Here is a 13,080-nt window from a genome sequence, read left to right as displayed (position 1 = left end):
GTAAAGGTCTCTTACTATAGCCTTAGCAGCTGGGAAGGTAGTAGATTCCTGTTTCCCTGAAAGACCAAAACAGTGTTTATAAGGGAACATAGCAATTTATAATCATCCCTTCAGTGATGGTTTTAAATAGTTGCATGGCCTCACTTGAAGGAAATCAGCTAAAGTCAATTTAGAAGACAGGGAACTGTGGCCCATGGGTTGCATGACTAGAAGTAGTTGCCCTGACTTCATGACTTACAGTTTTTAATCAAGAAGCGATCTGGGGCTGAAGGCTGCTCCCGGGGGCCCTGAGAATATTTAAATAGCATCATCAAAAATGTTGCTTCATTTAACTGTCCATTAAAATGTTTGTCACCTAAAGGGTCTAAGCTGTAGGGGCTGTTTCCAGGGAAACTTTTTTTGCTTGTTTGGAGTATTCAAACTTGTGAACCTTTTTGGACTTACAGATTTATAAACTTGATTTCTTACTTCAAGGCTTTAGATAAATTAGGGTAAGACAAAAGAAAGCAAAAAAAAAAAAAACAAATGACAAAAAAAAACTACCCTCAAAAGAATTTGGGATTCGTTTCTAGGAGAGCTGTACCCCTGATTGTGACTGCTGCATTCTCCCAGTCATGGAATGGAAGGTTGCAGTGACATTTTTAGATGTTGGAAAGAAGATGCAAAGTTAGTTGTAGACAGGCAGATTTAATTTTTAAAAAGTATTTTTAAGCCTGAGCTCTCACATTTCTTACAATACCTGAGATCAGGAAGCATGTCTAATGTTAGGCAAATGGTTAAGTAAATTATGGCATACTTCATAGAGTAGACTATTACACAGGCTTTAATTTTTTTAATGAAGCAGTAACATTTAACTTAAATATGTTAAGGCCAAAAAAAAAAAAAAGATACAACCAGATATTCATTATGACTTTATGTAATGAAAACACTCAGTAAAACATTAACATTGAAAGCTTTTGGGTGAATATGGATGATTTTCCCTTTTTTCACTACACTCTTCTTTATTTTCCAGTTTTCTAGAATGAGCATGTAGTTCTTAGATGATAAGGAGGAAAAAAAATGACCTAATTTATATGTCTTCATGCACCACCTCCTTTTTTTAAAGGGAGGAGTGAAGGGCTTTTTGATTATTTCATCCTTACCCTATGAGGCTATCCTGTTTTATGTAACTCTGCTTCCTGCATATTAGAAGGGGTTTAAGTTTGTGTGGGGAAGCCCTCGATTTGGCAAGCATTAGCTCATTTATTTTTGTTGCTGAGTTTGTGTACTTTTGCCTTTCAAGAAAAAAGTGATTAATGAAAATAACCACTTAATGTCTTAGCTTCTTTTTTTTTTTTTTTTTTTTTTAATGTCTTAGCTTCTTAAGGCAGGAAGTTGTTGCCATACTGAATTGAACACCTAATGTGTTTGCTGGATTATAGCAGCTTTAGTAAAGTGAATCTATATTATACTGTTCTTTCCCCTTGGAATTGTTAGTTTTTTAAAAAATAGAGCAAGTATTCAAAATGTGTAGTGCTTCCTACTTATTTAATGCTCTGTGTTCCAGAGTGCAAAGTGAGTTTCCATCAAATAAATCATACTTGCATATTGATTATGTGTTTATTTAGAAGGAGGGAGGAGAGAGAGAGACACTAGAAAGGAGTTAGTTTGTTTAATAACCCCTTTAAAATTATTGCTGCTTACTGAAGGACAATTTTATTCTTTTCCTAATATAGTATGATGTTAGAAATATTTTCAAAGTAATATTCTGTCTTGATTAAGCAGGAAGAATGAGCAGATGCAGCCTTGCTCTTGTTAATATACAGACTTTTTTTGGAAGTGAAAGTTACAGTTATTCACTGTTTTAGGATTGGGTCAGAGCTTTGAGAACTAAATTTAAATCATAAGACTCTTCTAGATGGGTCCTGCCAGGGCAGATGCAAGTGTAATGACTCAGGATATAGACTCTGTTGGTGGCAGGATGATCCAATATGGTGGATCCTGCTCTGTTGGTGGCAGGATGATCCAAAATGGTAACCCCAAATCATTTTTGGATTTGGAAGCTCCTTTTGTATAAATATGAATATTTCTGATATTCTGGATATTGAAACCACTTTGGCCAAATAGAGCCATGGTACTTGAAGAGAAACTGGAAAACCAGGAGAGGTCAGAGTTGTGTTTATGCTTTGACCTTTTCTTTATTTCCTGCTCTGTGCCAAGATTAGGTCACTTTATCTCTTCTGTTTCTAAATCAAGTTAAAATAGATTTGATTTCTTTTTCTAAATGTGTTACTTTATAACCTTTTATATGATTTGCTTTCTTGGACTGACGAAGTATGAGTGGGTGACAATGTTATTTGCAGCAAGATTTTTCCAGATAATTCTAACATGGGTAACGTGGGGAGAGTTCATTGCACCACAAAAGGAGTATTGGTACATACAGTTAGGTTAAGGGCCATACACCTCGGTAGATTAATGTTGATTAATAACACTGTATGTTTTACATGTTTTTATTTAATCTTTGATAATACCCATTTTTCTGTCTTATAATTTAGACTCAGATTGATGGACAACTTTTCTTAATTAAGCATCTTTTGATTCTTCGTGAACAAATTGCTCCATTTCATACTGAATTCACCATTAAGGAAATTTCCCTGGACCTCAAGAAAACTAGAGGTACTTCATTGTCCTGGCTGACACAGTTGGGTGTGTTTGACCTGTCCAAATGTGTCAGCAAAGGTTATAGGTTTATTTTATGTTCATCTGCAATTTTTTTTGCATGCTGTGCTTGCTGAGCATGTTACTTGTTCATACTGAGCTGAGCTTTCAACGTCCTAATTACATCTAACTTGCTGTATTTTCTTTATGAAGGGAACTGTTTCTGAGCATTTCAATTTGTAATATAGCATTACTTCTCTTAGACTCTGCCACATATTACCATAACCAGTTAAAAAATGAGAAATCAGTGTAACAGCTACTTAACAGTGTCAGCCAATTGGGGTGATTTTAAACATTGAGTGGAGTTTGTCAGTTCATGAAAATTCAGGAAGCCAGCTGGGTAAAATGGTAAAATGGGAGTACTCCGATCTCTAAAAGTGAAAGATTTGGGTTCCTGGCCCATCATTTCCTGGCTCTTGTGTGATCTTGGGTGGGTGTTTTAGTTTTCCTATCCCAGGTGAAATGAGCAGAATCCACTTGTCACGATAACTATTGAGATTATTAAGCATGAAAATGTACATTGAAGAGCTTTGTGAGCGTTAGGTGCTCAAGTAAGCCTAATTGGTATTATTTAATCAGCTGGTTGTTAGGTAATCATGTGGGTAGGATCTTTGAGTTGTTAATAGACACTGAATCATATCTGTCCTAATGATTTGCCTCTGACTGAATTAATAGATGATTTCTAAAATATCAGAATAGTTATTTTCTAAGATGTTGATTGTAAGCAGTTAAGGATACATTATGAATATCCCTAGTTTCCTTTACTTACTTACAAATTAATCTAAACTTTATCTTTTCTTAACCATTGCTGAGGAAATTAAGTTCTAATGCCTTAAGCCATTGTTTATATAATGGAACTTCTCTCTGAGGTATTGGGGGAATTGAGAAAATAGTCACTCAAATTATTTCCTGTACTCTGGTTCAGAGGAACTCCAAATACGGTATTTCCAAGGGTAGCTGGTTATTAGTTCCCTAGTGACTGTGTTTATAAAATAGTGGGCTTGACTTAACTCACCTGAGAGCCATCATGAGTCATATTAGAACAGTTTACTCTTTCTTTTCCTAATGTTCTCTCCTTTCCGCCATGGAGAATACCTTTTGGTTCTGTTGGAATTTGAATAGTAAACCTGTATGTTACTCATATTTTGTGATTAAAAAAAAAAAAAAAGATTTTGTTTTATTTTAGAGGGTAGGGGAGCAGAGTGGGAGCAAGAGGGACAAGGCGACTCCTTGCTAAATGTGGAGCCTGAGAATGAGGGGCTAGGTTTGATCTCAGGACCCAGAGATAGTGACCGGAGCTGAAACCAAGAGTCAGATGCTCAGCTGACTGTGCCTCCTAGGCACCCTGTGATTTTTTTTTTTTTAAACAGTAGTCACATATCCTGGTTTTTGCCATTTTATAGAATGCATATATATTTTTTAAGCTTATTCTTATCAGAGGCTTCCATCCCCCAACCAGTCTAGTTGATTTCCTTCTGTCCTTTTGGTGTGAGGTGTGGGAGTAGTGCCCTAACCTTGAAGAGTGCCTTGGGCTGATAGTCCTTAACTTTATTTACATGATGGGACAAAGTAAGGCTGATCTACTTTCTTCCATTTTTTTTCTAATTCATAATTTGTTGCTGCTTACTTAGTTCTTATATAGATCCATCGAAGTGTGAGATAATGAAATGCCCTAAAATTTTGGCAAATACTCGTTTAAAGTCTGTTTTCCCTAAAACATCATAAAGCCTATATAATCCTACTGTATGCTGTCGCAGACAGTCTTTTAAGTTACCTTGTAGAAAAGACAGCAGAAACAAAGCTTTACTCTCAGTACTGAGTCTGATCGGTCTTTTACAGTAAGATCAGGGTCATGGTAGTTAGTACTGTTGTGGTGTGTACTTGTAAAAACCAGGGTTGGAAGCATTTCATACTTGGCTTCTGCAGTGTGGCAAAGCAAAGAAATGGTCTTTTGCTACTATCACTTAAGAATACTTGCTCTCTTTACTTTCAGACCTCTAACCTCTCATAACTAACATTATATCTGATTGCATTTGAACATCAATGAGACCTCAGTTAGTACTTTGTGTGGATTCTAGTTAGTCTGGAGGTTAAGGGATAAATACGTCCTTTTGGTGTTTTCTTTCTGGCTGACACAGTAGTTTATTCATTCTGCTTCCAATGAATAAGTTTCTGTGCCAGCCAGGGACTCAACAAACGAAGCTGGGTAAGTATATGGATGTTTTTTGGAAAATCTATTTAGCAGCATAAAAATAAGGCAGTGAAATTTTCAGGTATCAGTTACCATTTATCTCTTTTTTTTTTTTTTCCTGTAAGTGGATAATTGAGATTAATAGTCATTTCTCAAGTCTGACTTCTAGAAAATAACTATGTGTGGGTACTACAGCCATGGTTGGCACTAATCCCACCCTCTTCCATTCATGGAGGTGAGTTGGTGAAAAACTGCTTTTGCTTTTGTAGTAATAGATAACTAGTGTACGTTAACACACTGAAATGGTAACTCGTCTTTTCTTTTAAAACTGTACCTGTTCACTGGATGAGTAATTTTGTTTCACAGATGCAGCATTTAAAATCCTGAACCCTATGACTGTTCCAAGATTTTTTAGGCTGAATAGCAACAATGCCTTGATAGAGTTCTTGTTGGAGGTGAGAAGGAGTCTGTTTCATTGGTGGTGGGAGATAAACGGCATTCTTTACATGTCTGGTAATTTCTAGGCACATAAAAACAGGAGGAAATTGTCATCTTCTTTTTAAGGGTACTCCTGAGATAAGAGAACATTATCTTGACTCTAAAAAAGATGTAGACCGTCATCTGAAATCGGCCTGTGAGCAGTTTATTCAGCAGCAGACCAAGCTGTTTGTAGAGCAGCTGGAGGAGTTCCTGACAAAGGTATAGACCTTGGTGCATATTTGATAAAGTAATTTTGAATTCTTCCTTAGATTTCCTTTTGAATGAACCTCTTGTGAAAACTCTGGCAGGAGACAGTAAATAGTAAGCCTAAATCTTAATGATTCCATCTAGGAAATCACTGTGTTTCCTATAATGGAAGCTTTTTGATTTGGACTTTTAGATATGCTTGCATAGTTTTCTGTTTTTAAGAGAAAAAGTGCAGATATTGTCTCCTGGCTAAAATCCATCCAACTGGCTAATGTCAGCAATGCAAAAATGAGATCATGGCTATTTTGACTTTTCCGTTTCAACCTAATCTTTTTTTTTTTTTTTAAATGCTTAAGTACCATTACTAAGGATTTTACTTCATAAACATGTTTTAAAAGCCTTGAAATTAAAAAAAAAATTCTTGAGATTAGCTTTCATTTATTTAGCCTCTACTGTCTATCCAGAATTAGAGTATATTATAAAAAGAGTAAAAATATGACAGCCCTTTCTCTCAAATTTACTTACCTAAGTCCTAACTGGGGAGACCCAACTGTATCTCTGAAATGACCAGGAGACAGCTAAGCAGATTATCTGTTAGTAATTTTTTGCTGGGGCCATCGATGCTGGTATGCCTGAAGCCTGTGATATTTGTTCAAAAGATAGAAGGTACTTGTTTCTGAAAATAGTAATAATTGCCCAAAAAAGCAGATATAGAAATGTTAAGCAGCCAAACTACTCTTTTGTTTATCATTGGCATATAGTACTTGTTTACTGGGTTGTAGTCCATTCAAACAAGTATTTGGAATGTGTGTGTTTTTTTCCTATGCCACATCAGTTTAAAAGGGGGGAGTGGTAGAAAGGTTTCTACTGGGTTTTGATTTTAAAAAATGGTGCAACTATTGATACTTTGTAATTTACAGATAAGCACATTACAGTTTTTACTGAAATTGTCCTTATGGGAAGCCAGTCTGTAGATTGTAGTATGTATTTTTGGGAGAGCATCCACATTAGTACTGGTAGGAAATATTGTAGATGAGTATTTTGCAATAGCAGAGCTGCACAATGAATCTTCTGACATAAGCAAGTTGATTATAATGAAATCTAGGATTAAAGGCTTTTTCTGGAAAAGCACAGTCTTTGTAAAAGTCAAGAGAATGAAAACTCACAGATGTATCTATCTAAGTTGATGGTAGTGTTAGTTTGGTAAATCTGGTATAACTCTGTAATTGTGCATTTTGGAAGGCTCTGGACACTATGAGCATTTTTTAAAAATTAGAGATTCATGTAGAAAACATGTATTCCAAGTCTGAATTATATAGGGTTTTCCATGGAATGCTACACATCTGCACCGGAGACTCCTGTATAGCCGGTCATGCATCTCTCTTTCTACACTCCTCCCTGAGGGATCGGAAAGGGAAAGGCCCTGCCTCTTGACATCATTGAGAAGTCAGTCCTGTCCTCCTTACTTAGTCTGTGTAATCTTTGCTCAGGTCATTCACTGTTGCCTCGTTTTCTTTTTTCAACCTTGGTCCCTAAGTGCTCTCCAGAGTCTGTTCAAAATATTTAGTAGGTAGTACAGCTTAGAGGGCTGAGCATCCCTTTTACATTATCTTATTCCAAATTCAGTCCCTTCCCCCATCCCACTGGAGTGGAGTGATTCAGAGACAAAGATGCACGCATGCACAGGGCATACATCATAAGCACTAGAGTTCACACAGATGTGTGTGATCGTTTAGGACATTGCTTGTTAGACTTTGTGGACCAGACATTTTTCTACTTTTATCTGGTGGATGTTACTAGTATTCTGAATAGCAGACACAGAATAAATGATTTTAAAACTTTAAAATGATTTTCTTTAAAGGTAAATCTGCAAGTGCAGAATCTTGTGCCCCTTTATCGTTGGCGTCTTATAAGGCAGCCCGTGATTGTACCTTGATAAATGATTGCAAGAGAGCAGCATCCATAGGTGCAGAAAGGGAACAGTATTTCATCTTCAATTTGGACGTATGCTTGTAGGTCTCAGGATTTTACCATTTGGATGTAAGCCTCATCAACAAATGTTCTCAGCTGAGAACAGTTTGGGCTGATTTTTAGAATACATGTGGGTTTGCATAATAAAACTGTGTGAGTGTAGAGAACATTCTTAGGCTCTTTGAAGACTTGTATTTGAGCGTAAAGATTCAGGGTGTGATTCTAGTCCTTTTTTTACTTGCTGTGAATTGATCTTTATGTAGCACCTTCCTTGACTCTCCTTGTTGAGATGCTTTGTTTTCATTAATTCTCATTACATCTCTGGCACCTAGAGTAAGTAAAACATCTTCGTTTCACAGAATGAGAAACTAAAGTTATCCAGAGTGACCCAATGTATATAAGACAATCATTTCTACAAACTTAATCTGACTAGTATAAACATCTTCCCTGATATTTTGGTACAACTAATGAAGTTTCTTAAGAAAAAGAAATAAATTCTAAAAGAACATATCCTATTTCCTGCTCCTTGAAAAATAATCTTTTTTCTAAGTATTTGGTGGCCCTAGGGAGTATAACACTGTTCTAAGTGTTGGGGGTAGAAGTTCATAGGAAAATAATTTGGGTCAAGTATCTTCTGTTAAACACAAAAACTGTTGATACTTTTTCTTTCCTTTTATTTTCCCCCCAAAGTTTTTATTTATTTATTTGACAGAGAGAGAGCGCACAAACTGGGGGTGGGGGGGAGGGGGGAGAGGGAGAAGCAGACTCCCTGCCGAGCTGGAAGGCCAAGGCAGGACTTGATCCCAGGACCCTGGGATCATGACCTGAGCCAAAGGCAGACACTTAATTCACTGAGCCACCCAGGCACACCAAAAAACTGTTGATACTTTCTGTTTTCTTCGAATTTCATTATACTGAATATTGCATGAAACGAACCCTTAAGTTAGGGATTGGACTGGTCATGGGTGTGGTAGAAAGAACAGAGTTTAGACTCCAGAAAGCTGAGCTCTAGCCCCCCTTTGTCACCTCCTGAGTAAAATGGTAGCAAGGTAGATTCTCCAAGTCTTGATTTTCTAATCTCTTCATCAGAGATAGCTACGGTATCCCTCTTCCCAACTGAAGGTTATTATAAGGACCAAAAGAAGATCATATATGTAATAGTACTTTAAATGCTGCAGAAATGTTACAGGAAAATATGACAAATTTGAAGTGCAGGTTTTGCTTTAGGAAAAATTCTGAATAAACGCATTTTAAAGGAAGTACATTTCAAGTTCATAATGAAGCTCAAAGTGTTTCCCCCTAGTGGGACCAGTTTATGCTGAAAAACTCAAGACTTGTATTTAGCAATATTCATTTTTTCCCCAAGCAATTTATTGAAGTATTTTGAGTTTATTTGGTGGGGGATGGGGGGTAGAGGGGCAGAGGGGAGAGAGAATCTCAAGCAGGCTCAGTGCTTAGTCTCACAACCCTGACATGACATGAGCCGAAAACCAAGAGTCAGACGCTTAACCATCTGAGCCACTCAGGTGCCCTACAAGTTTATTCTTAATAGTCCCTCTGAAGTGTTATTAATTCCTCAGCAACACTGTAAATATAAATTTTTTTTTCTTGATTGTAGTGCATGTAACAGAATTTGACCTATAAATTTAATTTTTGTTCTCAAGGACTTAATAACCTAATGGGAAATCAAGGTAGAAAATACGTAAACATTATGAGGTGTAAAGCAGTGTCATCATGAGACCGTGGGTCTGTGTTCATCTCGTAGGGTTTTTGAAAGATAGGGCTAGTTGGGGAAAACTTTTCAAGAAAATATTCCCTGCAGTTTGACTTAAAGGGAAGTATGTTACCTAGATAGTAAATAGACATGGATATGTAAGTTTGTCTTTCTCCTTAATATAAAAATAATTAATACAGTCTAAACAGACAGCATATATATCATTATGAACTTGGTTAAATTCTGGAACAATCAATGGAATAATAGGTAGCCATTATTAATAAAACATAATGTTTTATTTCAGTGTTGGAAATAAATTCTGAAAAATGTCCAGAATTTAGAGTTAGGTGGGGAAAAAAGATGTCAGAGCACTATGTTCCTGTTTTGTAAATGTAGACACGTTAGTATGTTTATTTATGTTGGAGAAGATTTCGGATAATACATAGGAAACGAACATGTTTTTCTTTTAGCATTGTCTAATCTATAATATGTATAATTTGTTCTTTAAAACTGCATCTCACAATAAGAAAGTAAAGATATCAAGAGGGATAGATAGTAGGAAAGGGGTGATTTTATACACATGTGCAGCATGAGCAAAGGCCTGTGAGCTTACTTAGCATTGTATTCTGTCTTGTGCCTGTGTTCCGCCTAAATATTTTTGTGGCCTTCTTTAATCGAAAGTTTTGGTTCTCAGATTTTTCTAATGAGACTCTCTGGTGAGGCCAAGGTCACAGCCTGCACCTTTGGTACCTAACAGTCTGTTTAAAAAAATGTTTTATGTGGTTTCTGTCCTTCACCTTCCCCAATTACACCTTAGTTACCATATACCCCACCATGGTTTTCCATCTTGAGAACATCTTAAGAGCAGTCTTGTCTAAGCAGCCAAATGCACATTTTTTTATTTGCTGCTCTGTACTAATGGCTGAGGAATAAAAGGGGCATGAACAAAGGGTGGGCATTGGAGTCTGCCTATAGCACTGGTTGGTCTGCCTCTAGCACTTTGATGCTATTTGAAAATCTTGTTTGTTTTCGTAACATTCTCTCTGCCTGAGATATAATAAAGAAAAGGAATCTCTAGGTATGTAAAGGAGATTTTGTCCTGCTGGGGTGACATTTTCCTAACAGCATACAATAATAATTAAATGTTGACATAACAGTTCACTTGAAAAGGGACCGGTTTTGTCCTCAGTTTTGTCTTCCATCTCTAAAATGTTTCAGGCAGAATACCTCAGAACATCAGTGGTGTTTTTTTGCAAGACAGCAGATGCCTTGAAATCACAAAAGTTTTCTAAAATGTGTTATTAGTTGGAAGGATTATGAGTTATGATGCAGTTTTTTAGGATTGCACATTTGACTATCATTATGTTTTAATATGTCCAGATGGTGTTGTATGTCCTCGGAGAGCCGTGAAATGAAAAGAAACGTTTTTCTTTTTGTCTTGTCTCACAGGTTTCAGCATTAAAGACGATGGCCAGTCAGGGAGGACCCAAGTATAGGCTTTCACAGCAGCCTTGGGCACAGCCAGGTATTCACGTTTTACCCCCCGGGGATTTCTTTTTTTAGCTGTTGATTAATTTGCATTTATATAGTATCTGACAGCTTGGAGTTGGTTTCCTACTTCTGCTGTGCTTTTTGTTGATACTAGGTGCAGTTTGGAGCTGACAGGTCTTAATGGTCCAGCACTACTTGCATTTCAAAAAGCATTTTTCAAGGAAAGAAGAATTAAAAAGAAAAAATACACGCAGAGTTAAAAATAAAACATGGCTTACATGGAAATCTGCTTTTTGTTGTTGTTAGAGCTTTGATGAAAGTACCGTGTTTGATAGTCTGAAATTAGGGAGGAAATGCTACTGTTCTCAAGTATTAGATGAAGGATGTTGGTCATTACTTTGTTTCACATTTTATGCAAGTTATATCCTCTGTTAACATTTTTAGAATGTTCAGAAAAATTATAAAAATTGTGGTGTCATTGGGGAGTTGGCAGACAGTATCCCTGTCTGATTGGCGGATGTGCTTGAGATGCTCCTAGTTTTACTCTTTCCTAAATGTAAATTTTTCTGTGCCAAAGGGTTTTTTCTTTTTTTTTTTAATCTTTAGCATTAGACCTCAGACATTTAGAATCAGACCTTTGGGGGTTACTTTTGGTTCATTTTGTGGCATTTTAAGTTGCTGTTAAGCCAGAATAAATCATTGTAGAGGATTAGTATTTCTGGCTGGTCCCTGGCCTACATCAGGATAGAGATCTTTTGAAACCAAAAAGGGCAAAATGGTAAAAGAATTCGTGTTTTAATTATGGATAAGCTGTATTATGTTGGTAGGGCAACTTTTTGCTGAAAATGAGAGAGATCGAAATTCAGGTTTAGCATCCATAAGAAATTGACTGTCTACAGGCACCCAATCTAGTATTAGGGTTTTTTTTTGTTTAAGATTGTATTTATTTATTTAAGAGTGAGAGAGAGAATGAGAGAGACACGTCATGAGAGGGGAGAGGTCAGAGGGAGAAGCAGACTCCCTGCCTAGCAGGGAGCCTGATGTGGAACTTGATCCTGGGACTCTAGGTTCATGACCTGAGCCGAAGGCTGTTGCTTAACCAGCTGAGCCACCCAGGTGCCTCTAGTGTTAGGATTTTAATATGATTGGTTTTCCTTATTGACAGAATGATATGTTTGTCAGGTACTTATTTCTTTTGGGGAAAAGAATTGAGGCCGTTCTAAAAATTTTTGGTTATTCTTAATAATGGCTCAGGATAATTTGAAGTTGAACTAGAACTAAGAAGCTAAAAGAGTAGCTGTGCATCTCGGAGGAGGATTTGTAAATATACTGAATTATCAGTTGTATTTGAATGGAAGAGAGGATTTTATTTCAACAATTTGTCATAAGAACTTTGATGATGTCAGTATGGGTTTGCATTGATTTGCTTTATTGCATATGAACATTGTCACTGCTTTAGGTCTTTTGTTTACCTGTGATGGAGACAGTAACTGTTGTACTGTTTACAAGGGTTACTAAACCTTTGTATCATGTGAGATTGAAATAACATCTTACCAAACTGAGATCATACTTGATGCAGTAGTACATTCTGTCAGAAGAAAGAAAACCAGTTTATTTTATTGATAACACTGGACTTTCTTTTTAAAATGGATTTTATTTATTTTTAGAGAAAGCGTGCAAAAGCATGCAGGTAGGGAGGGGTGGTGGGGAGGGGGAGAGAGAGAGAATCTTGAGCAAGATCCTCACAGAGCCGGACAGGCCTTGACCTCACGGCTCTGAGCCACCCAGGTGCCCCCACCCTGGAAACTCTAATCATAGCTGGCTGTGGTAGTATCCGCCGGTTCTGACCTCTCACAGTCAGGAGCGCACTTGTCACTCCATAACTCAGCACAATTCTAGAAGGAATTCTGACAACCTTTGTATTAATTGGGACTTTGGCTCAAGGTTTCAGTCTTTGATAGAACTTATGTAGAAATAGGAGCTGACTTTATTTTGAATGTTTATGTAAATGAAACTCTTGGGTGCAATAAATCTTTCTTAAAATAGGTAGAAACCAACAAACAGGCCTAGGTGTACTTAATATAGCTAAGCCCAGGGGCTTGATGCATTATTAATGTATTTTTCTTTCCTCTTTGGAAAGATCCCCTTTCACTCAAAACAGGGGCTGTCATTTTCTCAAGTGGGATCCGAGTGGAGCTCCCGGTGTTAGGTGTATTGTGCTCTCCAGCATTACAAGCGCAGTCATTAGTAAAGCAGGAGTGGATGAGAGGAAGCTGATGACAGGACATATTGCAGCAGGGCTTGCTGCTTTGTCATTAACCCCTTCCCT

General features: G+C 37.0%; 1 protein-coding gene across 2 annotated transcripts in view; it reads left to right on the top strand.

The window, feature by feature from the left end:
* Positions 1-13,080, top strand: part of COG3 (component of oligomeric golgi complex 3) — an 81,094-nt gene that overhangs the window by 58,760 nt on the left and 9,254 nt on the right. Inside the window, exons 17-21 of one of the 2 annotated variants that reach the window (XM_044249756.1) lie at positions 2,535-2,655; positions 5,255-5,343; positions 5,453-5,587; positions 10,710-10,785; positions 10,906-11,739. In XM_044249756.1, the coding sequence (XP_044105691.1) occupies positions 2,535-2,655; positions 5,255-5,343; positions 5,453-5,587; positions 10,710-10,785; positions 10,906-10,922 (438 nt within the window). In that variant the 3' untranslated portion in view covers positions 10,923-11,739. Of the gene's footprint in view, positions 1-2,534; positions 2,656-5,254; positions 5,344-5,452; positions 5,588-10,709; positions 10,786-10,905; positions 11,740-13,080 lie in introns of those variants that run through there. The other variant, XM_044249755.1, reaches the window with a different exon arrangement.

This window comes from Neovison vison, chromosome 5 (assembly GCF_020171115.1).
Source record: "Neovison vison isolate M4711 chromosome 5, ASM_NN_V1, whole genome shotgun sequence".
NCBI classification, from domain to species: domain Eukaryota; kingdom Metazoa; phylum Chordata; class Mammalia; order Carnivora; family Mustelidae; genus Neogale; species Neogale vison.
This window is presented reverse-complemented; position numbering and strand designations above follow the sequence as displayed.